The following is a 27,037-nucleotide window of genomic DNA, read 5'->3' on the forward strand; positions in this document are numbered from 1 at the left end:
TTGCTTATTTGGAGCAAGGAGAAGGGGAACACATTCATTTATAATTTTTCTCTTTAAAAATATTGAATCCTCTGATTGAGGTTCTGGCTGATATGTACATCTAATATCAGGCAGGACATTCACCTGGCGATATGTGTCAGAGGAAGAACAATTGTTTGTATGCATCTGAAGTTTGATTAGCATAACATGTAGCTAATCGGCGATGTATGCAATGGAGAGAGAAAGAAACTGGCCAACCTACCCCATTATCTCCTGACCTAGTTACCTCATAAGTGGTGTTTTTTGGTATCACTTGTGAGGTTCAGACCTGTCTTCGGACAGTGTACTAAACAACAATAAAAATACTGGATTCACTAGAAAACATCCCGTCTAAAATATAAGATACACATTTTTTTTTCAGAAATAGTGCGAAATACGAATTTAATTAATTGTTCTGATATTGAAATGTTTAATATAACAACTAATTACGAATGCATTATTGTTACAAGTTAGGAGTGGGGGGAACTGGTGGATGTGACGAAAATGAAGGCAAATAATAAATGGCGAAGAGGCACGGAGAAAGAAAGAGAGGTAGTACTTCAGTGTAATTATGAAGTCGTTTAAAAATTTTATTATGGAATTTAAAAATAAATAGACTAAAATAATCTTAAATGAGTGTGTTCAATACAGTAGGCCGCGCAGTAAATAAATAATCGGCAACATATTTCATGGTATAGGCTTATGTGATTATAGACTGTTCTAAAAGTTATTTGTCATTAGTACTACTTAATTGATACAGTAATAAAAGTAAAAAAGATATAACACTAATATTTCTGCAAGATCAGTTCTACAAAATAACATTGTAATAGAGGAGGAATTTCTTCCATGTAAAATAAAGGAAAACAAGCAAGTCAGATCAGAGAGTAATAAGAAGGGCATATTGCACTCCACAGATCGTAGTGAAAAATATAATTTTATATAAATATTATTTCTTATTTTTTTTCGTCTTTGGAACCTTTGTTCTGACTTGCTCCCATCCTTCGTCAGTCTTCGAAAGGATTAATTCCGAGTGTGCATATGAGCAAACCGTGATGAAAGGTACATCTCACTTAGTGGACGCTGCTTGCTGTGTCGACGTTGTACTCCAGGCTTGACTTTGAGGACTTCCCGTTGTATCCAGCACTGCTAGTGCCTTCTTGCTGTTCTGCACGAATTCCTGCACAGAAATTGCAAGTTTTAAATGAAATTGTTTTTAGGTATCTTTTTTCAGATCTGTCCTTACATTGCCAATTATTGCAACAGTAATGTTGTATGTTGATCTCAACTCTTGGGTTATGTACAGGAACATCATTTTATTTTTACTTCAATTTTTATTGTACCTGAGTTTTTTAATGTACTTCACTCCCATCCCTTCTACTAATGAAGTTCAACCGTCCTCCACACAGATCCAAGACCGCATATACAGTCATAGTAGCCTTACGGTCATAGTAAACAGTACGTTCCAAAAATATGTTCGCGTTTTCCAGTTACGAAAGAACATTCAATATTGAATCATTTTCGCACAGGTACTGTCGTCCATTTGCCTACGTCGTATCCCGGTTTCCCCCACCAGCTTTTATTCGGCAGCTAGTGGCTGGGCTGTATTAGCACTTTTCTGAGAACATTAATTTCTGTTAGGAATTGGACGTCTACGTAATATTATACAACTGTTTAAATAACTTAAATAAAAGGGCCTCGTTAAGTAATTGTCACGTGATTTCCTCCCTTTCTACGACCCTACGACGACATAACCACTTGGACGGACAGTAGATAGTATGTCTGAGTAATTTTATCTTTTCGGATAGGGCAGAAGTGAAGACTGAATTTACAGTAGGCCTACGTAAGGTACTCTTTTATGGAGTAAGTACAGAATTATTTCAACATGAGTTACTAGTACGAAGGACGAAACAGCTAATTGGAATTAGGTACAATAGTCTATAGTGCGATAATATGCACATTAGAACTGAAGCATGTATCGAATTGAATGGCCTCCATTTTAAAAAATGTGTTTAAATATCCATATTATGATTATTTTTCAATTTAACTTCATTTTCTATATTGTACGCTAATGTGCTGTTGACAGTGTAATATACACTGCATAATTAATACGTCCACATGGACAGCTCAGTTCGTGAGTAAAAACACTCATTGTTAATACTGTACTGTATTTTGATTAAACAAAAACCTAATGACAATTATCAAACTCAAAATCGCGATATTTCCTAGTTTACGTAAATGGATGAACTACTTTTCTTCCCTCGTATACCTAGTAAAGTGATTTGTTTGTATATTACGCCAGTATCATCGAACTCGAGTCGTGGAAGGGGGTAGCAAACGGCGTTGATCCAGAAGTATAGGCAAGTTAATATTAAAAATGCTAGTAAAAATAAAATGATGTCCCTGTATAAGTACCGTATATTACAATTTCGTTTTAATACTTCAATATTAAAACCAGAGAACGTATTTACAAAATAGATAAGAGCATTTTTTAATTTTAAATCGACATTCCTTGTAAAAGAAAAGATAGTAACTGAGTTTGTGTCCATATCTTGTAATATTCAAATTACCTCACTGTCAACTATGATGTAAAATGAGTCTATTGGCATGTTGAATAAGGGCTGTATAAGATGTAACCTACATAATTAGTCTATCTCTTCATACAGTCATTCGTAGTCTTACAACAAATTTACTTATGCTTTATATTCATAGTCTCAAACAACTGACTAAGTTTGGTATGATTTTGAGGTGGCTCTCTTGCTGCATCTCTCAGAATAAAGCATCAATTACAGTGAAAATAGATAAATACAGAGTTGTTATCGGTTTGGTTTACCGACCTGTGGCATGTGGACCGACCGGAGCTAGTCTACCGTCTGCCATTCACTCTGCTGATTCCCCCTCCATCAGTGTTGCCAACACGGTGGTTTACCCACCAAATCTAGTTTTTTTGGTCCTCTGTCAGTGGCTAAAATTCATTACATGGTGGGCAGTGGGAAATCTAGTTTATTTTAATGTCAGTGGAAATTTTAGTGAGTTTTGCAATAATTCTCAAACACATCTGTAAGGCAGATTGCATATAAAACACGACTCTTTCGACGATAACCATTATCATTTCAAAATACTTGTCTTGCAATATTAAATGTCTATGAATGCACTGTGCAGTTAACTGCATAACAACCCAATAGCTGGAACTGAAAACAGAACAAAGTCTTCATACACAAAGTGAGAAATTAACTCGATGACGGCGCGTTTCTTTCGTTGTTCTCCAATCAAGTAACTTTTGAAAAGACTTTATGAATGTATTGAAAAAATGTTACTAGACTAAGTTCCCATCATATTCTACAACAAATCAAGGTTTTCTTAATTCAACACAGCCCAAAAAATTACTGAAAACGTGTAAGTATGTATAGTGGCGCATGATGAACTTAAACGAAAAAATGTTCAGCATTACTACTGATTTTTGGGGTAAAGTTTTCCAATACAAAGAGGCATCAAACAAAAACCCGTTAAAATAATTACCGAGTTCGCGCCATCAATGTTAGAGTCTTTGTTTTGCTTGGTGAAATTCAGAAGTGGATTCAAAGTATTATCACGTATTATCATTAAACCAAAATTAGAAATAGGATGGACATTTCAGTCAGTTTTGAAAATAAGGCTGCACTAAGACGGAGTTGTGTGTGTTATAATTTTTAATAATTATTCATAATATTAATCTTATCTGCACATTATTTAAGAATGAAATGCAAAAAAAAAAAAAATCTATAGGAACGAAAATCTGGTGGGTTTTATGATATATTTGGTGAGTTTTTGTAAGCGTGTAGTGGTTTTTCGCAAATTGGAGTTGGCAGCACTGACCTCCATGTTTGACGCGCCCATGGGTGTTGTGTAGTTCGACCCTCCCAAGTACTAACATTGTAACTCAGTTTTTTATGGTTTTGAGTTGTCCTAGTTTATATGGTCTTAAATTGTTTCTTTTTCTCCCAATACTATCATTGTATAGCTCTAAACATTCCCAACTGTATGGAAAATCTTATTGTTACTCTAAATTTTTGTATACATTAATTTACACGATCATTTTAAAACTTCATTTTCATCTCCTGAAAAATGTAAAAAATGAGTTACAATGTTAGTACTTGGGAGGGTCGAGTTGTGAGTGCAGTTTAGCGTAAGATGCCGCAAGGAACGGCTCGCTATTTGACTCTAGAAGAAAGAGTGTTTGCGTGCAAGATACAGGTATAAGTATGAATCGGCTCGCCGTGTCTTTACGGAGTTTATTGCGAAATTTTTTAATTCTTGACCGTCGACGAGGCAGGCAGTGCATAAGTTAGTAAATAAATTTGAGAATACGAGGTCGGCGTTAAACAGAAAACATCCTAAAAACAGAGGAGTTTTAACAGAGGCTAGATTAGATGATACTGGCGCTATTCTCTCGAATATTCGCCACAATAACGCTAAAAGCTTAGCTCAGCAGACTGACATGTCTGTATCATCTGCAAGAAACGCAACACGTTTATTACATCTTAAACATTATCACTGTACATAAATGCATGCTCTAAATCACTGGTCGTCAGCACTCGCTGAAATGGATAACTGGTAAGCAGTGCATCGTAATATGCTTCGTCATGCAGCAGAAAGAGGGAGAGAACATACCCGCCAGCAGCCACGGATGCACCATAGTGCAGTCTCTTATCCGCGGGTAAAAGACGCTAGCGCGAGAGTGCACTGTGCTGATGACCGCTGCTCTAAATGAAGGTGATCTACTTTTGCGAATGAATTATTCCATTTGGTTTGAGGAACTGAAAGATAACATTGAGCTAGAAATTATAATGATTTCAGTAGAAGTGGGGAGAGTGAAAGAGAACACACTATATTTACGCGATATTCCACTTGTGTGAGATACGAGAGTTGACATATTATAAAGTAAGCGTGTTGTGGGCTGTTGTTCAAGTACGTTGTTACTCTACTAATTCTGACCGCCGCAATCGCAATTCTCGCCGAGGACCTGCACGTGATACATCAGTAAACCAAACCGGTAACAGCTCTGTAGATCTGTAATATATCTGGTTGGTTTCTACTGCCGAGCAATTGACAGCCAACAAGGAAACATTCTGATGGGGACAGATAAAAAAGTTAATTCTTTTTCTTCCACCATGTCAATAATGTCAAAAGAAGTGCTTATACAAATTTTGGCCATTCGACCGCAGTTACGAGGTCTTCCAGAAAGTAATTTTCCCTCGAGTCGTTTACAGAAAAAAACACAATTACATGGAAATATTTATTGAAACAGATACAGCAATTGTTGCTCTATTTGTCAACATATCCCCCATGGGATCAATTTTTGTATCCTTGTGTCGTAGAAGTCAGCCGTCTGGGATCGAAACCAGCGTTTGACAGCCGTCTGCACCTCTCTGTCGATCCCATGATATGACAAATGTCTCAATTCCGGTAAGGATATGTTGAAAAATAGCTCAACAATTGCTGTGTCTGTTCCAATAAATTTTTCCAATGAAATTGTGTTTTCTTTCTGTTAACGGCCCCTGGCGAACTTATTTTTACGGCCCTCGTAATTGCGGTCGAGTGGCCAAAATTTGTACAAGCACTTCTTTTGACATTATTAACATGGTGAAAGAAAAAAAAATTAAATTTTTTATCTGCCCCCATCAGAATGTTTGCTTGTAAGTCATTACTGGTCTCAACTTGATTGATGACAATTTTAAGTTTATGCATCTTGTACTAGTTTCATCGGTGAGATCATTTCACGGTTGGATCAGTTAAGTTTAGGCTTACGTGCATAATTCGCGCAAATTACTGATACTTATAGTTAAAATGTGGTTCAATATTAATTAAAATATTGGTCTGTTTCAGTTAGAAAATTTCGTCATAAAAATTAAATTGTGTTTAAAATTATAATTACTGACTTCTTTAAACAGACGATGAAAGAGTAATGGAACGGAGAAAAACTCCCTCCGGCGCAGGGATTTGAACCCGGGTTTTCAGCTCTACGTGCTGATGCTTTATCCACTAAGCCACACCGGATACCCACCCCGGCGACGGACAGAATCGTCTCAGTTTAAGTTTCAACTCTTGGGTTCCCTCTATGACCGCCCTCTGCACTACGTCATAGATGTCTATGGACGTAGGACTGAAGTCCACACATGTGCTGAGGTGCACTCGTTATGAGTGACTAGTTGGCCGGGATCCGACGGAATAAGCGCCGTCTTAAATCACGAAGTGATTTACGCATATCATATATATTAAACAGGTAGGAATTTAAAACAAGCACCCCTTACAAACTCAAATCGAGTAATCTGTTCTTGCCGAAGTGCTAGTATTTCATTTTCTAAAAATGATTATTTGCGTAAAATAGATATATTTCTTTCGCCCGGGCTTATAAGAGAGACATAGGTATCGCTCTGTATTTGTTTAAGAACTTCAATGAAGGGATAAATATTTGCACGGCTGGCGTTGAAAAGACCGTTAAGTTTTCTACGAAATGACGTCAATTCGGCGGATGAACAAGTAGTACTGTGCGAGATGCACTCACTGTCAGTGGCGGATTTGAAGATTCGACATCCTAGGAAAGTGGAAGGTAATTTACGTACATCTATGGTAAAAAGGAGGCAATTTACGTACTCACTTCCCTATAGATAATTTCACAAGAAGAACCGACATTGTCGCCATTGATCATAATAAGCGCAGTCTAGGATTGATATTAGATCCCATCATCCTATTCGAGAGACATACAATGCAGCTCCACACTACTGACAGTGAAAAACAGTTGATTTATGAACCTTGAATTTCATACTTCAGTCAGAAATATAACATCTCGTCAACCAAATGGAATGTTTCCTACATATTGAAGTCGTAGGTTTCAATTATTTTATTATTCAGAAGATCTTAAACAGCATTTTTAAGGACTCAATACAAATGCTACAATTTCATCTATTCTAGTAATAATTTTGAATAAGGCAATATTTAATTATTTATTATTGTCAAATTAATTTGCCTTTGTATTCAATATCTTCAAATTTGAAAATAAAAATGTTTTTGTCAACATTGTTCTGGATCCTTTAAATCTTTCAACATCATCAATCTAACTTGCTGAAATTACTGTACACATTATATCTAGCTATATCATTGTTCCTTTCATTTATATTTTACATATTAAATTTATATTAATTAATTCGATTTCTTATCATACCCAATTTAGGCCTAATCTACTCACATTGTGTTCGAATTAAAGAATTTGGCCAAATAGATTTTATTTTCGCATTATGCAAAAATTGTATAGGGCTATGTATTTTCTCAATATTATTTTCTCCTTTCTCCATAATAAAACTTAACATTTAATTTATCTAACAAAATAGCCCCCATAATAATACTATCCATACCCTTTACATACGAGTATTACGCTGTTACGTTTGAGGAATTTCTTGGAATACGTCATCTAGATTTTTTTCTGTTTACAAAATTTAGATCTTACCCTACCGTTATACCCCTAATTGGAATAAATACAGATTATAATATAGAAAATCTACTGAAACCAATTCTGCAAATAAGCATGAGGTACTTAGGAGATGATGATGTTTATTGACTTTACTGGCTTTGAGCCAGAGGCCGTTTTAGGGTCTTATACGCGCAGGATGCCCTCTCCAGCCATTGTACATAAATAACAATAAATATATATTTACATACTTATACACTATGTCTGGCTTAAGTGCCAGTAGGTGTGTGAGTGCGGTGATTGGCTTTTTATTTATTTTATTTTATTTTTTACTTTATTTTTTTTTTGTTTTAATTATTTTGGTGTAGGCCTAATTTGTTAATTTGGAATGCTTAAGGAATGGTGAACGGGACAAGAGTTCGGGGTAAAAGATATCAGTTGATAGACAGCATTAAAGTATTATATGGGGAGATTAAGAGGAAAGCAAGAAAGGGAAATGCTGGGTTTGCAGTTAAAGACCTGCTCTTGGGCAGAACACTGTGCATACATACATATATTTTGAGTTTCCCCTTCCGGTGGCAGAAGCGTCTGAATCGTTATGGAGACTTTCATGGTGTGGTGTTATTTTATTCATCTGCCTCTCTGTTGCTGTCGTGTGTTCTCTCAGACAGTATTCAAATTTCCAACACGTGTTTGTGGTTTTGTTTGTGTGTTTTAGTTTGGTGGTGGGGGCTGGTGGTAGTTGTAGAGGAGTTTCTCCAGTGTTGTTCTGTTGTTTGTGTTCGGGGGATTTGCGAAGATGTGTTGTGTATATACGCGATTTACTGCCGAATGTGTGTATTTCCTGTTTATGTTGTTTAGGTGTGTGAAGAGTGGCTTTGTTTTTGTGGTAGTGTAAACTGTGTTATTTCTGGTGCGTCTGTGCAGGTGGAAGATTTGGCGGAGAATTCTTCTTTCGCGTGCTTCAAATTTCAATTGGGTCGTTGGAGGGGCTTGTGCGAGGAAAATGGAGGGATATATGCATAGGGATCTAACCAATGCTTTGTATAGGTGGAGGAGTGTTTCGGTTATACAACCGGGTCGATTGATGCCACTTAGGTAGCTTATTGCTCTGGTGGCTGCATTATATTTCCTCCAGGTTTCTTTAGCTACTTCGGTCCAGGAGAGTTTGGAGGTGAGGGGTATTCCTAGATATGTGAGATTCCGCTGGAGTGGAAGTTGAGTGTTGGCTATTGTGATTGGGTTGTTCTGGAGGACCCGAGTCCGGAGTTTTGGGCGGAAGACGCATATCTGTGTTTTGTCTGTGTTGACTGTGATCCGCCACGTGTTGGTCCAATTTAGATACTGCCTGAGTGTTGCGTTTAGTAACTTCCTAGCGGAGGGGAGTCGGGGGTGTGTTGCCCAATATGCGACGTCGTCTGCATATTGTGCCAGTCCTACTAGCGGGTTATTAGGTAGGGGAATATCTGCCACATAGATGTTATACAGAGTGGGAGATATGACACTGCCTTGGGGGACCCCAGCTTCTATTCGGAAGGTCCGAGAAAGTTCGTTCCTTCCGAGTCTCACCTGTCCTGTTCGGTTCGATATGAAGCTGGAGAGCCAACGTGTGATTTCGTGTGGCAGGTTTAAGGATGTGAGTTTATATTTTAGGGCGTCTATCCAAACTGTGTCAAAGGCTCTCTTGGCGTCTAAGGCAATAAGGATGCTGTAGTGTCTGCGTGTATAAGCCTCTTCAATGGGAGTGAGCACTCGTATCAGCTGGTCGTGTAGCTGCGCTCCCGGTCGGAATCCGGCTTGAGTGGTCGGGAGTAGATTGCGGTTGCGCATATAGACGTGTAATCGTGACACGAGAACTTTCTCCATTAATTTGGCTAATGTTGATGTCAAACTGATCGGTCGGTAGTTTTGTGGGTCAGACGCGTCTTTGCCTGGTTTAGGGAAGAGAAGAATGTGAGAGTGTTTCCAGCGCTTTGGTGTGTGTCCTAGTCTGAGTGATCCTGTGTAAAGTTCTGCAAGATAATTTAGTGCTTTGGGAGGCAGTTGGCGTAGTATGTTGTAAGTGATTTGGTCTGGTCCGGGGGAAGAGTTTTTTATGTATCTTAGTTCCAATGATATGTCTAGCGGAGTGATGTTGTCAATGAGTGGATCGTCGGTCGATCGAGGAAGTGGCGCTGGAAGCGGCTCGTAGAGATCAGGATTCTGTGTGATGTGATGTGTAATGTATGCTAGATGTTGGGGGTCGAAAGATGGGTGATTTGGTGTGGTGTGTATATTTTCTAGTGTGCGGCTGAGAAGATCTAGTTTACCAGGCGTGTCGTATACTATGTGTTGTCCGTCGCGTAGTGGGTGGTTTGAGTTTGCGTGTTTTCCTCGTATCCATTTGATCACGTCCCAGAAAAGTTTGGGATTGTGAGTTCTATTGTGGTCAAGTCTGTCTATAAATCTTTTCCATCTGTGCGCCTCAAAACGTTGTATGGTTTCTCGTACATCCTGTTGAAGGGAACGGTACAGTCGTCTGTCTTCGTCTGCGTGTGTCCGTGTGAATAGTCTGTGCGCTGCTCTCTTTGTCTTTATTAGTTTGATTATGTTTGGTGGTAGTCGCCTGCGTGTATCCGTGGTGCGTTTTCTTGTCGGTATGGATATATTCATTGCAGCTTCAAGCACCTGTACGAACGTTTCGTCGGCGTGGTCTATGTCTTCTGGTTTTGATATGTCGATGTCGGGTAGTGTCAGTGTAATGTGCGTCTTGAATTGGATCCAGTCTGCGTTGCGAAAATCTCTCGTAAGTATGGTCTCCTTGTCAGGAGTTGGGCGGTAGGTGGTGGTGGCCAGTTTGAAGATGATTGGTGAATGGTCTGTATTGAGTGGGGCAAGAACTTTGATGTCAGTTATACGGTGTTGTAGGCGGTGGGAAGTGAATATTTTATCAGGTGTGGTGAAGTTTTGATTGAGGTAGGGTGTTCTTGTGGGGGCTGGTAGTGGTATTTGGATGTAGGATAGGTTTGGAAGTAGGGTGGCTAATTGTGTGCCCTTGGGGTTTCTGCGGTTGTCATGGAGGAGTTCATGGTGAGCATTGATGTCTGTTGTTATAACTATGTTTGGGAGAGTGTTCAGATATTGCAGTAGGAGTATGGGGAGGCGGCTTGTTGGAGGGGAGCACAGTGAAGCCACATGCACATGGGTATTTCCGTCGTCTATTCGGATTATGACGCATTCATTGTCGTCGAGGTACGGTGGTAGTGCGATTTGTCTCACGTGTAAGTCTTGTTTAGTCATTAACATGGCTCCTCCTCGTGGTATGCGGGTGGGTGGTCGATCGTATCTGTAGATTGTATAACCTTTTATGTTGAATTTGTCCGTTGGTTTCAGGCAAGTTTCGTTTAAACTTACAACGTCGGGTTCCATTTCTTGTATTAAGTCATAGAGTTCTGTGCGGTTGTTGTACAGGTGCCTGATATTGCAGTGAATAATGGTCATGTCGTGTCTTAATCGGATAGACCCCATATTGAATATTTAGGTTAGGGAGGGAGGAGGAACTTAGGAGATATATTTAATCGATAAATGAAGTTCCCTACCATAAGCCCTCTGCTCATGAAATAAGGCCGGCTAAGACCATCATTCTGCTCACAGTCCTCGCAGAAACAGAGGAAAATAGTGTCAATAGCCATCTGGAACATAAATGTAATATACGAAAATTAGTATCTCTATATTAAGAATTTACTTCCATTATATTCTACACTTAAAAATTTATGTTACTGAGGTTGCTGATCTATTCTATTGGTTTTTTGTGTTTGTTGGCGTAAAAAGTGTAGTTTTATGAAAAATTTATAAAATTATGGTACTTAAAATGCGAAATTAGGTACAAGGCAATCAATAAGTTTCCGGACTGCCCTCAATGTAGAAAACATACGGACATAGGAAACAGAGAAGTTATCTAGTACCAACGAAAGGCCTGAAGACTGAGAAGAATGCTTCCACCATAAATTGTCCATATGTTAAAATGTCCATGTGACAAAATGTCCACAAAACTAAAATGGTCACGACGTCAAAATGTTCATGAACGTAAAGATGTCCAGGAGATAAATGGCCAAACAACAAATTGTCAAAATTTCTTATGTACATTACGTTATTGTTACTCTGCTACTTGAAGAAGAGCCCCACTTGTCAGACGGTAGCCAATCTCCCTCAGATATATGAGAATGTCATCATTTCCTTGTTATCGCTGATAAATCATATATGTTTTATTCACTGGCTATTTTATTTGCGTATGGCCTCCTCTTGCTTGTACCTAATATTTGTTTCCACACTTTACAAAGTTACAAGTTCGCCGTTCTTTACACCGCCAATAAATTTTAGTTCTGTTCTTATTGTAGTCATGATGGTGGTATAGAAATTCTTTAAAAACAAGAAGGGGTTTACCCTTTTGGGAAGTTATCATTTTACGACCCCTTTCCATTTCACTTGTAATTTACAATTACTACAATTACCATGAACAATTATACGAAATTTATTGTTGAATTATTAACCTCAACACACATTTATGCTGTACACTTCTCATGGACATTCTGTCCACATTCTGATGGACATTTTAGCAACCATGACTTTGCATAACCATGGACATTATGACTCAGGACATTTTGGTATGATCATTTTCGATATGGACATTTTATGGACATTATGGAGCATGGACATTTTAATCATGGACCTTATGTCTGGTAACTTGCCATAAGACGTATACGGAGAGATTTCAAAAGAAAAAAAAATCGCAATAGATCCTTGACATGTTTGCACAAAATCACATGTAGAAGAGCTCAGTTCTTGAAGACAACTGACGCTGTTTGATAGACTTACTCAACAGGTATGGAAGCAATAATCTTCAGTGACACGTGCACGTACTGTATGTTTAACGGTACAGTAAATACAAGTGCAGTTCGGAAATATATTGATTGCACCTGATACGTGGAGGAAATCCTCTGATACGAGCGATGGTTTTCATCACATTTTATTTTCGCCGGAACTAGAAATTAAAAAGGAGTATTTTGAGCAGAAAGATAAGAGCTTTTGTATCTATTCTTAATTATATATTTTTTGTGTATGTGTGTATTATTTTGTACTGAGAATCTTGTGTTGCAGGAAATATTGCAGGCACAAACGATTACAAAGAAAAATGGAATAAAATAGGCTAAATAAAGGAATTTCAAACTTAAACACGATCAGGATTAAAATCCTAGTACCAGTACAAATGAGGAAAAGAAAGTACTGTCATGTTTGTGCTAGGCCTTCTTGAGTCTCAAATAATAAATTACATGTAGTTGTTCTGTAGAGTAACTTGATTTGCAATAATTGTGTGAAATAATCTTCAATTAATATAAGAAGAAAGAACGTCAATAATGCGACCAAAACATTTAATTTGCACTGTTAAGATTAAAAGCTCGTAAATATTATTACAAGTATTTCGACTGGAGGTAACATTGTAAATTTCTTTAAATAAATTATATTTAACAATTATAACTATATGATACATGTTTTGTAAAAAGTTTCTTACCTCATAAACGGTTATAAAGCAGTGAGCAACTAAGTAAGCGAAAATTCCAGCCAATGCTAGTGGCACCCACACATGTTGGATGCCTGTCTTACCCTAAGTGGGGAAAAAAATATAGTTTAGTTTTGCATAAAAAATTAAATACTAATTATTCAAAACACAAATATTTCTTACTCCGATAAGAAAATTAATGTCATTCAAATCATTTTACATAAAATTACAATTTAGTTCAAGTTTAATTTCTGAAAGATACTCAAATTTTTTGCGCATGTTTATTACCATTTGATATTTGAATTCTCTCTTCTGTCGTCATATTATACGTGTTTCTTTTGTTATAACAAAAAGAAGGAGTGAACATTATTGAGTTCAGGATGTGTGGTGAAAAAATAGCAATTCGCATGCTTTTGCGCCTTTATTGGAAAAAAAAAAAAACGTTTAAGTGATAAAACAGATCTAGAAAATCTGCGAATTGAAGGCGTGGAAATAGTGGACAAAAGTATTGCATCGATTTGGTTCATGCTCTCAATGAAGCTGACAACAACCGCGGCAGATAAACCTTGGTAGGGACAGCCATGAACGGCCATCTGTGTTTTTTTTGGGGGGGGGGGAGGACAGATTGTGCGAATTGTATTAGAAGGAAAACCATTATCAAGCAACCAAAAACTGTCAATAGCGCTAGGCCTTTTGGAATCATATATTTTATTCTTCAATAGTTAGAATACGGAAGAAGGAGAAACAGAGAAATGGAGGAATAAATTTAATAATTTAATATTAACTAAGCCTATCATTCCAGTTTTAAAGACTATTTTAAATTAAATACAGAATTGAGAGATATACTTACATCAAACATCTTTATGCCTATGAGAACGGTAGCAAGTACTACCAATGCTTTCCCTAGGAAAAGTACAAAATCACCCACAGAATTGATAGCTGCAACTCGAAGTGCATTTGACGACAGATGTTTGAAGGCTTGTTGACCTCCCTTGCAAAAGCTGTATCCAAACATTGCTGAAATAAGTGAAACAAGCAATATTACGATAAATTAAGGTAACCTACAGACCAGAGAAATGTTAACATTGCAGATATAGGCTTATAAATCTAACGTCAGAATAGTTTATGAAGAAACACAAAACATGTACTGTATCTACCTTTAGATCTTTCTGTGATAACTATTAAGTCTACTAAATTATACCGCCTTGAAAGTTGTACCTGTTTCGATGTATGCATTTCGTGTCAGGTACTTGAGAATCTTCTCGAAACAGTATAGGCAACACTGACAAGTCTTGAATAAACATCTGCTAACTGCATTATCGTGGCCCTTAAGCTGGTACTGGAGAGCCGCAAGTATTGTGCGAACAAGTTGTACCAAAGCAATGATGAGAGAGCCCATTGCTACAGTACCCAAATGATAGCGCATCAGGTTGTAACTACTTCTCATGATCGGGGAGCCCAAATTATTTTTATTTCTGAAAATAAAATAGATATTCAAAATATATTGCATCCCAAAATTGAATTCATACATAATTTATATTTCAGTTTATAATAAAAAGATGTTTACGTTTTCTAATTTACACAATAATAATTTATCCTCATAATGTAGCCGTAGCTCATAATGTAGTGTAGCTATCATCGTTTGTTTACACTTATTATTGAAGTAGGAAGAAAAGACCTCTACAATCTTCATGTTTTGTAATTTTTTAAGTTACATAACAAAATGAAAGTAGGCCTCATAGATCTTCCCTCTGGCTGGAAAACATGCAGCATATCTTCCGGTTGAACAAGAAAATTATTTCACAAGAAATTTGCTTTATCGTCATTCCCAGCATGTTATACGTGGGGTGTAACTTTAATAGTGGCAACACTGGTGTAAAAGCGAAACGAGACAGAGTTATTGTTGTCACTTTTACCATATGTTAGTATATGTCTGCTCTCCTCCCTCCTAAAAGGACTCTTCCGTCCGACTCACAGCGCATGCGCTGTGGAGAGTTGAAGTTAGTCTCCTGTTAGTTACAGCTCTAAGCGGTTGTGTTTCGCCATGTTTACAAAGCAGGAACAGCGATCTTGGCTGAAAATTCAATCTGCCCATGGTCGTACAGCACGACAATGTCATGCTCGGCCGGGTCGTCCTAGTGTTAGTGAAGAGGAAGTGCAAGCTGTTTCCGCGCTATTAGACAACGATCGACGACAGACGGTACGTGAGTTAGCCCAGAATATAGGAATATCGCATATGACTGTGTTTTGTATTCTAAAGAATCGCCTAACGCAGGGTAACGCAAGGGCGCACACAGCACATTGATTTGTACCGTCGTTGGAGTGGGAAGTGCTTTTCCATCCACCACATTCATCGGACTTAAGCCCCTGTGATTATAACTTAATCCAAAAGATGAAGGAACCACTTCGTGACGTTCGATTCCGGACCGTTCCCGATATTCTGGAGGCAGTAGGGCGGTCCATCAGAAACATCAACAGAACAGGAGATGCTACAGGGATACTATGACTTCCACATCGCTGGCAACGAGTTGTAGACAATCCTGGTTAATACATAGAAGGATTGTAGAAGTTTCGCAGATGTATCACTTGTATATTCGTAATAAATAAATAGTTACAATTATTATTAAAGTTACAACCTGTGTATAAGATTATAACTAAAAAAAAGCAACAGGGCTCTTATAGGCAAGCAGATATGTAGTATTCTAATATACGATAAGTTAAATACGATTAGAAATCCTATCTTGATATCGTGCCATGTTGTATGTACCTGTGTACAGTAGAGGAGGCAAGACGTGTCCTGAGACCTTATCATGTGCCGTGGCTTTATCACCAATGGGTATGGAGGGGGAATATAAGTTTTAATCTGAGATGAACTGGTCAGGAGATTCGTATAATATTAACCATCATGAAACAAACCGCCTTTCTGTTACTTATTCTTTCCCCTCTCGCACAGCTCACAAGCCAGGTCTCGCCCGTGCCCCTTACCTCCAGGGGGACTAATAGAATAGGAAAAGCGAAACGTAACATGAGTACTACATAAAAAATGTTAATTTCCGAACCTGCATCTGATGGACAAACTGACATTACGTGAAGATCTTATAGTCGGAGATGATTAATAGTGAAAATATGTGTGTGTATCCAATGCCTACCCACTTCACTTGCGTGATTCGGGTTCCGCATATTGCGGATAGATGGCAGAACTGTGACCCATTTTCTAGTTGTACACCACTTCGGCGGGTCACGCTGTACATGATGTGTATCTGTGGAGAGTTATGTCGTGTACTAGGTGAGTATATGTGTAAATGTTTGTGTAAGTGTAGTGTCTGGAATGAGTGATGATGATGATGATGAGAAAGGGAGAAGGGGAAACCCAGCGCCGGTACGTAGCCTACTCCTGTCGAATAGTATTAAGGGGGCCGCCAGCCTTAACGTCCCCATCCGACGATGAATCACCATCAACAGTGACATATGCTTTCTATTCATATGCACTGCGGAGAGATTTGGGATTTAACCCAGGCATATTGGTGCACAATCTAGTAATTAAAAGTTGTGCCATCTCTCCTAGTCCCGAGGTAGAAATTTTACATGAAAATTTCTGATCCCGCCCGCCCGGCTAGTCTGGAGGCAGGCACGCTACCACATAGCTAACTCGGCGGACTATCTTAAATAATGTAACTAACATAATGATGTAATTTATTACACATAAATACGCGACCTATACGCGGAATATTTTGTATTTTTCTTCTGAAGAATATGGAGTATCCATTATGGCCTATGTGTAAATACAGTAGCCTACATACGGTATGCTATTTTTTTTTTAATTTAACTTGTGAACATTAATAGGCATTTGCATGGAGTATTTTTTGTAGTCTTACTAGTTTTTCTTATACGTAGGACGTCGGAATTACTACTGAAAAATACGACTGCTGCACATACATTTCAGTTAGCTGTCAAAATTATTTCTTAATTACACAAAGGCATAGCTACCTCGTGAAGAACCATTTTGAAACTGCACCAGCAATAATCATGTGTTGACATCCTATGCAGAACTGTGTAAACCAGAATAGTCCAAGTAGATTATACCAGCGTGTTACCTGTGAATTCAAATAGACGATATTATTTCATTGAAATAATAATACAGGTAGAGTTTATTTTCAAGTACTGGGAGTATAAAATACTTAATCAAGCCAATAATATTACAAACTAGTTACAAAATAATGAAACTAGAATTTTTATTCTTAACTACTGATACACTATAATATCCCCTGTTTTCCTGTATCTCTTAAACTCTTTTACTCCCTTCATGTGATAAGATGTGACGTTACCTAGCAATGCAATTTATTTGTAAAATCATTTACTTCCGTACACCAAATAATGTAATTATTATACACAGATATCAGTTCATTGATTTAACTTAACTTAGATTCACGGAAAAAAGTTATTTAAATAAGTTGTTCCAATAAGTATGATTAATAAAATTAATGAACCTCTCTAATTTATTTATTTATTGTGATATAGGCTAAATTGTGAAAATGTCCTCCCTTTTTGATCGGTTATTTAACTACTCTGTATCAGTTACTAAAAATAAGTTATCTGGCGTCTATGCAATTGGTGATACAATATAAGGCCGAGGATTCGCCATGGGGTTACTAGATATTCACATTACAATTGGGGAAAATCTAAGAAAAAAATTGTCACTGTTGTCAAGGTAAAAAAAGAAACGGGCTTGGAGCTGAACCTCTCAGTGGATATATATTGCCAGGATCACATTGCTTACTCACAGTAACTACATCGACTATCAGGTAAAATATGTTCACTTGAAATTATTCAATAATAAGATGTATTCTTTTGCAAAATATTTGAAATCGCTTGTATGTAACCGTTTAATGTTGTTATGGGAATCATTGACGTAAAAATTTTAAGCAGTATTGATAAAGATCATAATGTTACATGAAAATTATTGAAGCAAGCAATTATTATGGTTTTATATTAAACATATAATTATTATTATCATTATTATTATTATTATTATTATTATTATTATTATTATTACCGGTATTATCATTATTATTATTATTATTAATTTTTGTAATATATCTTTCTCTTTTCTTTTGGATTTAGAGGTTGACGGTTCTGTTGAATGAGGGGGTAAAGATGTTAGTGCTTGTATATTATGAAAGTGAAATAATGTGTCATGATGTGAGAGAAAATGTGTGAATTAAATATTTTTTTCCATGGAAAAAAATGGGAAAATTTAGATGCCCTTGAAAATAGTTGGCAACACTGTTCCGGACCCATGTTTATATAACATTTTTTAACCTCTACATGTGTGGAATCCAACCCTAAAATTTTACCATATATTTTTTAACACACTGTATATGTTAGACAAGACAATATATGGAGGGCTGATTTGGCTGGCAAGCAAACATTCTCAAATTTTGGCCATTCAAGCGCAAAGTAAGTTTACCTGTGGTAGTTTACAAACAGAAAATACAATTTCAGGAGAGTTTCATTGGAACAGGTACTGCAATTGTTGAACTATTTTTGAACATATTCCCCACTGGAATCGATACATTTGTCATAACGTGGAATCAACAGACAGGTGCAGACAGCTGTCACACGCGGCAGACTTCTACGACACAGGGATATAAAAGTTGATCCCACTGTCAAACAAATGTCTCAGGATGGGAAATATGTTGAAAAATAGTTCAACAATTGCTGTATCTGTTTCAATTAATCTTTCCATGAAATTTTGTTTTGTTTCTGTAAACGGCCCCAAGTAAACTTACTTTTTGGACGGTCCTCGTAATTGCGCTTGAGTGGCCAAACTTTGTACAAGCACTTGTTTTGATATTATTAAGATGGTGGAAGAAAAAGAATTACTTTTCTGTCTGCCCCCATGAAAATATTTGCTTGTGAGCTCCTCAGCTGCTCTCTTAAACATGACCTTACCATGATTGGAGATATAGTAACTACTCCCCGGTTCTGAGACTATAGGATGTGCCTAGAGGAAATATTCAGGTGTTCATAATGGATATGGAATGTCAATTTAAATGTTTGTAGTTTATTTGATGTTTCATGTATGAGAGCACTTGTGGATATGAATGAAGTGTCAATTCAAATAAGCGTATTTTCTCACTATGCATGATTTTTTACTATAAATGTCTCTCCTTGAGCCACTACAGACAGTAATTATGCACTTAATGCAAAAGCATGTTGTCTTACAGGAAAAAATAAGTATAAAGTATTCTTCAGACTGAAATTACAACTTAGTTGCCTGAAATAATAAATGAATCATAGTAAATAATGAGTGCATTACCTTCATAGTTGTGTCCTTTTGATAAGACGCTGGTTGAGTTGAGCTTGGTGTAAAGAATCCCGAACTTTCAATTAAAAGAGTAAAGATAAGCCATGTCGCCACGACCAAACCAAGTGCCACAAATGTCTGTAAAATGTATTCATATTTCAGAAAGAGAACATCGATTATGCAACAATTTGTCCCAGGAAAATCGTACCAGTACTTTTCATATCATGTATTTCGTACCAAGCAGAATTTGTATCGTGACAAATTCGGTACAGACTGTTCGTCCCGGAAAATTTGTCCCAAGCAATAAGTACCAAGGAAGTTCTAGGATTTGGAGGCAGTATTTTAAGCCTTTCTCTTTGTATAATACGTATTAATGTTAAAGCGAGTATAAATAACAGCGAGGGGGAAAAAGTCTTAATGAATCAGTTTGCGGTATTTTCAGGTTTCGCTGTCTGTTCTCCTACTTGCCTGCTTATTATAGAATTAGTAGATTCATTGGACGATACTACAGCTTCTTTAAAACGTAACACCACTTCCAAAGTCTTGCATCTGCCCCAATCAGGTCCATGCGAGTGATCACTTTTAAGGACTTCATGAGTTCCACTTGCTATATGTATTCGCGATACACATTCTCCTCTTTTCTCACAAGTCCATTCAATTTTTCTACCACGTTCCCTGTACTTCGTATGAAGGTAGTGCTAATATATCAATTTTAGTTTCCCCTTTTCTGATAAAGTTTGATCCATCATTATTCACTTTACAATGTACGAGAATGTATTTATATACGTTTCAATTTAGAATGTTTTGTTCATTTTAAAGTTCTTGTCGTTTTCATAGAAACTTGACATTCTTTGATGCACTGTTGTGTTTACAATCTTGTCGTTTTCATAGAAACTTTGCGTTCTTTGACGCATTGTTGTGGTACATACTGTCCGGTACGAATTAAAATGGAACCAATTGACCGGGACAAACTTGTAAAATGTACCAACCGTCGCAGGTACGAATTGTTTTCTGGGAAGAATTGTCGTAGTGACAAATTCACCGGGACGAATTGTCGCTACACCGAGAACATCAATGACGAATTACATGTTGTTCTATTTACCATCTACCGTGATACATGAAAGAGTCTATGCTAGAAGATCTATTAATGATAGAAATAAGAGTTGAAATATTGAATTGATTTAATCATTTGTTAAAATTTCCATTTAAAATATTTTGGATTACCGGTACTACAAAACTTAACGTATCCTGCAGTTTTTAAATTTGTAGTTAGTGCAAAATTCAAGACACTTCGAAATCGCTGAAATTTTGTTAACACGTGCAAAATGTGTCATTGAGTTTTTATGGTTATTTTCAGTCAAAGTTTTGATGTTGTTTATGGTGAAAATACGTCAATGCACGTGTTTATGTACATGCGTAGACTATGTGTGTGTTTGTTCGTGCGCTCAAGCGCGCGCCTTGGAGTACTGATAATTATGTTTTGTTTCATTGTAATTTATATAAATAGAGGGAAAAAAAGTAATTGCAATAATTTAAATACCATAGCACTGATTAAATTTTCAACTTTTGTACTGTGTTAATATTTAGAATTTACCTTGCTTGACTAGTTTCGAAGTCTTGTGGTTCATTGTCCAAAACCTAGTCCTAATGCTTCATTGTCCAAAGCCTACAAGATTTCGAAACTAGTAAAGCAAGGTAAATCCTGAATAATTTCAAGGGAAAAAATTGTTCCGGGGCCGGGTATCGATCCCGGGACCTCTGGTTGAACGTACCAGCGCTCTACCACTGAGCTACCCGGGAACTCCACCCGACACCGTCTCAACTTTTCCCTTTATATCCACACAACTCGCGTGGGCTGACGAAACGCCAGAGACCCACAACGAGTGCACACAATCTCTGTGTGACTTGGAATTGTGGTTTTCTGTTAACGTACACAGTAACGTATATATTATGCAAATCTAGTCTTTCAGGTGAAGCTCCCTGTAAAGCAGATTTGAATAATTTCAAGGGAAAAATTGTTCCGGGGCCGGGTATCGATCCCGGGACCTCTGGTTGAACGTACCAGCGCTCTACCACTGAGCTACCCGGGAACTCCACCCGACACCGTCTCAACTTTTCCCTTTATATCCACACAACTCGCGTGGGTTGACGAAACGCCAGAGACCCACAACGAGTGCACACAATCTCTGTGTGACTTGGAATTGTGGTTTTCTGTTAACGTACACAGTAACGTATATATTATGCAAATCTAGTCCTTCAGGTGAAGCTCCCTGTAAAGCAGATTTGAATAATTTCAAGGGAAAAATTGTTCCGGGGCCGGGTATCGATCCCGGGACTTCTGGTTGAACGTACCAGCGCTCTACCAACTGAGCTACCCGGGAACTCCACCCGGCCCCGGAACAATTTTTCCCTTGAAATTATTCAAATCTGCTTTACAGGGAGCTTCACCTGAAAGACTAGATTTGCATAAGGTAAATCCTAAATATTAACACAGGAAAGAAGTTGGAAATTTAATCAGTGATATAATATAAGTGCTAAAATTGTGTATAAAAATGAAGAAGTTAAATACCATAGTTTATACCGGTAAATTTGTACAGTTTTAACGTGTACTAGAGTATTATTCTCTCATAGTGCATGAAGTTAATAAATAAATGTAAGAAACGCCGAAAACGGAAGCGGGAAAATATCTTTCGAGTATAAAATACTGTTACATACCAATCCCCTGAATAATATAAAAATATTTACATTTCAGCACATATTTCTTAATCATCTGCAACTCATCTTCCATTGTTAACAATACAATAACAGATTTGTATACGAATAGAAATAGAAATTGTACTGTGTTTTCTATATGCACGTACTCAGTACCGGTACCAACATACCACAAGTTTCTTTTTTACAAACTGCCTATTGGGAGACTTCTAACATGTCAATTCATTATTAAGTGCGGAGATTATTTTGCATTTCACAGTACCAAACATTGCGGTGAATAAAGTTCGAAATACACTTGTCCCATTTATCACTTTTTTCACTTCAGGTTATAAGTTAATCATTGTAAGTGAATTGTTGATGTTTTAATCTTCTACGCAAAGAACTGAGTTTAAATCTTATTGAATCAAACTGGAAATTGTGGTGATAGAAAGCGATATTCCGCTGTGTTTTCTGGACTAATTTTCTCATAACTGAAACCAACTTTCTACTATTTCTTCATCCATTATTATAATAGCTTACTGCCGTTAAGACGATCATGGATCTGTAATCAGCGTCAGGTGTAAAAGTTACCTAACCGCAAGGGATACTGTGAATTCCAAGAACAAGGAAATTTACCATGATAATTGTTACATAGAAATAAAAACGTTCTTACCACAAGTGGTTCTAGAAGTAGAAGAGGCATGCTATTTATTGCTCTTCCAGCCTCTTTAAACAGTTGTATCACAAGTCTGATACGCTTCCTCATGACAAGAATGACTAAAAGCACTATTACCTGAAAGGAAAGATTTAAATCAACTTATAGTTAATATAATGATGAACTTAATCCTAATATTTTAGATGGACCTCGAAGTTATATTAAATTACATATTATACATTCGTTAAATATTTATAATTTATATGAAAGCACAAGTCTTGAAACTGCAGACTTAAAAATCATTTCAATTCTGCATACATTATGGTAGATATTTACTGGAAATAATCAAACGACGTTTTATATTTAAATATGGGAGACATTCTGAAAGTAAGATCTAGTCGAATGTCGATCGTCAACAATTCCGAATAGATTCGTACATGCTTTGTCGGATACTAATAGTAACTGAAACAATCCTAACAAATGGATATTTTAATTGAATTTAAAGTGAACCGAATAATCAGACGACTGACAACAAGTAACGATCTCATAAACTAATTCGTAGTAATTGATCAATTACTTCTCAAGGGAAGAGTTAGTTAAAAAATAGCATTATCTTTTCAATATAACACTATTCATAAAAACACTGGAGTGAGTCACTGGGAAGCCATGTGTCACTTTGTGAGCTGGTCTAAATATTTTTCTTTCTAAGTAATTTAATTTAATGTTTGGTAGTTGTATTATTGTAAGTGTAGGATAACTAACCTATTTGAAGAAATCGATATGTATGATATAGTAAATTAAATTACAGTATTTGTTGAATATCTTCGCCAAATCTTTCACATACATACAAACATTTATCATTGTTACACTATAATCTTGAAAGTCCAAATTAAATAAATCTCAGCGTGTCACAATTATTGTAATGCCTATCTGTTTAAGTTATGTCTCAAGGTATAGAAAGCAAAAGCAGGGCATTTAAACCTATTGTGTTATATGATATTAGTGATTCTTGTGTTATAAGTTTATTGAATTTATGTGCAAGGAAGCCTGATGCATTTATTACCGTATTTTAAGAAATGTTTCAGATGTCATATATAATTATATTGCTTATTCAATTAATGTATATTTCAAAGGTTATATTTACCGTTGCAATGGTTGCAACAATTGCGTAAGCTAAGTAACTTGTCGCCATTGTATTCTCTATTTCTTTATTAGTAGTTGTTTTGTTCAGCTCATCTTTCTTTTGTTTCCAAAGGATCCTGAAAAAATAAAAGTACATGAACAGATAAAGAAATAAAATTATAAATACTTCATTTTTGATTGCACTCTTTAACACTTACAACTCAATAGGTCGTTAGTGAATTATAAACAATTAAATTAATTTATTGCAACAAAATTTTATTTCAACTATGGAAGTGAAACACAAACTATGTCAAAAATAAGTTAGTATCCTCTTATATAATTTCTTGGCTAACCTTTGGAGATTTCTGATACATACTAAGTACTTAACCTAAAGAGTCAGTTAAATTTAATATATTTATGCAAAATAAACCATAAAACCCAGTTATAGTCCAATCACTTATCTGGTGCACTGTCACCAAATAAATGGGGACTTGTTTCTCACAAATCCTGTGGAACTTGCGACGCTCAAAGTGGTTGCAAGGAAGGTTTCTTCTTAATAAAACTGGTGCTGTAGTTGATCTATTATTTTAATTTTAATCACTGTCTCATTATCTCAGTGACTTATGATGACCACTTACTTACTTACTGGCTTTTAAGGAACCCGGAGGTTCATTGCTGCCCTCACATAAGCCCGCCATTGGTCCCTAACCTGAGCAAGATTAATCCAGTCTTTATCATCTTATCCCACCTCTCTCAAACCCATTTTAATATTATCTTCCCATCTACGTTTCGGCCTCCCCAAAGGTATTTTTCCCTCCAGCCTCCCAACTAACATTCTGTATGCATTTCTGGATTCGCCCATACGTGCTACATGCCCTGTCTATCTCAAACGTCTGAATTTAATGTTCCTAATTATGTCGGGTGAAGAATACAATGCGTGCAGTTCTGTGTTGTGTAACTTTCTCCATTCTCCTGTAACTTCATCCCAAATATTTTCCTAAGCACCTTATTCTCAAACACCCTTAACCTATGTTCCTCTCTCAAAGTGAGAGTGCAAGTTTCACAACCATAAAGAACAACTGGTAATATAACTGTTTTATAAATTCTAACTTTGAGATTTTTTGATAGCAGACTGGATGAGAAAAGCTTCTCAACCGAATAATAACAGGCATTTCCCATTTGATAACCACCATGACTTAAAATAACTGCAGATGGGAGACTTTTGTCTTTCGATAGTCATGTTGCTGAAAGTTCACTATGCATTGTTTAGCTATGAATGACTGTTCTATAGAAGTGACAGAAAAGTTGTAACATGTTCCATTTTACCAGTGACACAACTGTCGCTGAACGACTGTCGATTTTAATACATCAAGGTGCGAATTAACGAGGGGAGGATGGGGGGATTTCCCCCCGTTGAAAAGTTATCCCCCCTGTTGGAAAGTTATCTCCCTCTCATAACTTCATATTAACATCCCTGCCAGGGATAACTTCTATCCCCCCCTCACAAAATATAATTGTTTTAATACGGGTAGGCCTATATGTACTTTATAAAGTATAAAGTAAGCAAAGAAAATAATATTTATTTATTATCATCACCGGCAAGCTGACAACAATCAACAACTTAGGAATTACACATCTTATCTTAAGCCTGTTCATGGATATAATTATTATGATCAAGATGCAAGACAAGCAACTCAGTGCGACAAAGTGTTGAGCCGTATGAGGATAATAATAATAATAATAATAATAATAATAATAATAATAATAATAATAATAATAAATTTATGTATGGTATTTATCTAGGATTCTATCGCTCCCTCATCAGAAATATTAAATCGCACCCTTTAATACATAATATGAAACAAACAGATCTGAATGTCATGCATGTTCACACGGGCTGAGATATTGTCAGTGGTGTCATTCAGTCGATTCGCCCAAACGGCTTGTAAAATTTGACGCTGTACGTAGAACCAGTAGTTGATTTCTTTAGGTTTAAATATAGTCTCTTTACAAAAAAGAAGAACAGAAATTCTCCATATTTTTATACTGCAGTAAATATGATTCCAAAATAAAGGACAATACAACTCGAAAACGTCATTTTTATTATTATACTGTTATTTCCCGTCCAAGTATGTAGACAGTCAGGACAGTAATATGATGTGCCTCCAACCCTGAGACACGTCTGCGATTACATTAACAGTCGTCTATCCCTGGCCTTCTAATGCTAATATTGCATACACACGTAGTATTGAAAATAAACTCTGAACTACAAAATACAATATTAAATACATTACAAAGATACTTTGTTTTCTTTTCTTTTAACTCTTCTTTTTATTTCATTTGAATCTTTTCGCTAATAGTGTTGTCAATACTGAATGCAGTATTGGTTACTGGCAATAAGTTGGTCATTGGGCCGGCAGTGGTGTTCGGTATCGTTTGAGTTGCGCTTACATTTGAATCTGTTATTTAATATTCGCATAGATTATAGAGCAATCGCAGTACTACAGTGCTATGAAGCATCAAAGTGTTCGGTAATTTTTTTCAGTAGTGGTGGTAGCGGTACGTCTAAGAAAAGTAAAATAGATGATAGCCTACAGGGTTGGTGTTTCGGAAAGTGGTAAAAAGTTAAATAAACTTGTTGTAACAGTAGACGGTGTAAGTGTAAATGCATGTGCAGATGCATCTTTAGATGCTTCAAACAATGTGGTCAGGTATTCAAAGCTAATTAGTTGGCGTTGTGAATATTCTGCACTCCCCTTCTTCGTAACGCGGGTCGAGTTTTTAAATTACTCTGCACATAGTTCTGCAAAATTATCTTGCATTTTAAAGTTCCTTTATTTGCAGCCGCTATTATTAAGTACCCTATTTAATATGTTTTGTATTAAAATTATGAAATCTGCGGTAATTAACGGAGAGAACTGAAAAAAATACAATGACACCACTGCATACTGTTGCCCATTACTCTTCCTTGTCGTTTAATTTTTAGACTTCGTATAGTGCACATGGCAAAATGTCTACAATGTTTAATACAGAAATCTGAATTACTGAGATCGAAAAGCGATCTGCTCTGTTCAATATGGCATTGTCAGAGTGCAGTGATAGAAATCTGAAGATAAAATTGAGGGAGGAAGTTTTTTAAGTGGATGTTCCTGGCTGGAATGATTTGAAAACGAATTAAAAAGAAAAATCTCTCAAATCAAGATATATTTTATGAAACTGACATTTTTATAAACGCTGACTAATGAGTGGATGCACCCAAAATCACCT

General features: G+C 36.6%; 1 protein-coding gene across 1 annotated transcript in view; it reads right to left on the reverse strand.

The window, feature by feature from the left end:
* Positions 1-577: 577 nt before the first annotated feature.
* LOC138713444 (choline transporter-like protein 1) overlaps positions 578-27,037 on the reverse strand; it is a 73,750-nt gene continuing 47,290 nt past the window's right edge. The window contains exons 9-17 of the mRNA XM_069845553.1: positions 23,793-23,907; positions 22,667-22,786; positions 19,315-19,440; positions 16,983-17,089; positions 14,214-14,470; positions 13,846-14,012; positions 13,008-13,100; positions 11,038-11,130; positions 578-1,195 (exon numbers count right to left, since the gene is read on the reverse strand). Coding sequence (XP_069701654.1) covers positions 1,085-1,195; positions 11,038-11,130; positions 13,008-13,100; positions 13,846-14,012; positions 14,214-14,470; positions 16,983-17,089; positions 19,315-19,440; positions 22,667-22,786; positions 23,793-23,907 — 1,189 coding nt within the window. The 3' untranslated portion in view covers positions 578-1,084. The remainder of the gene's footprint in view (positions 1,196-11,037; positions 11,131-13,007; positions 13,101-13,845; positions 14,013-14,213; positions 14,471-16,982; positions 17,090-19,314; positions 19,441-22,666; positions 22,787-23,792; positions 23,908-27,037) is intronic.

This window comes from Periplaneta americana, chromosome 14 (assembly GCF_040183065.1).
Source record: "Periplaneta americana isolate PAMFEO1 chromosome 14, P.americana_PAMFEO1_priV1, whole genome shotgun sequence".
NCBI lineage: Eukaryota > Metazoa > Arthropoda > Insecta > Blattodea > Blattidae > Periplaneta > Periplaneta americana.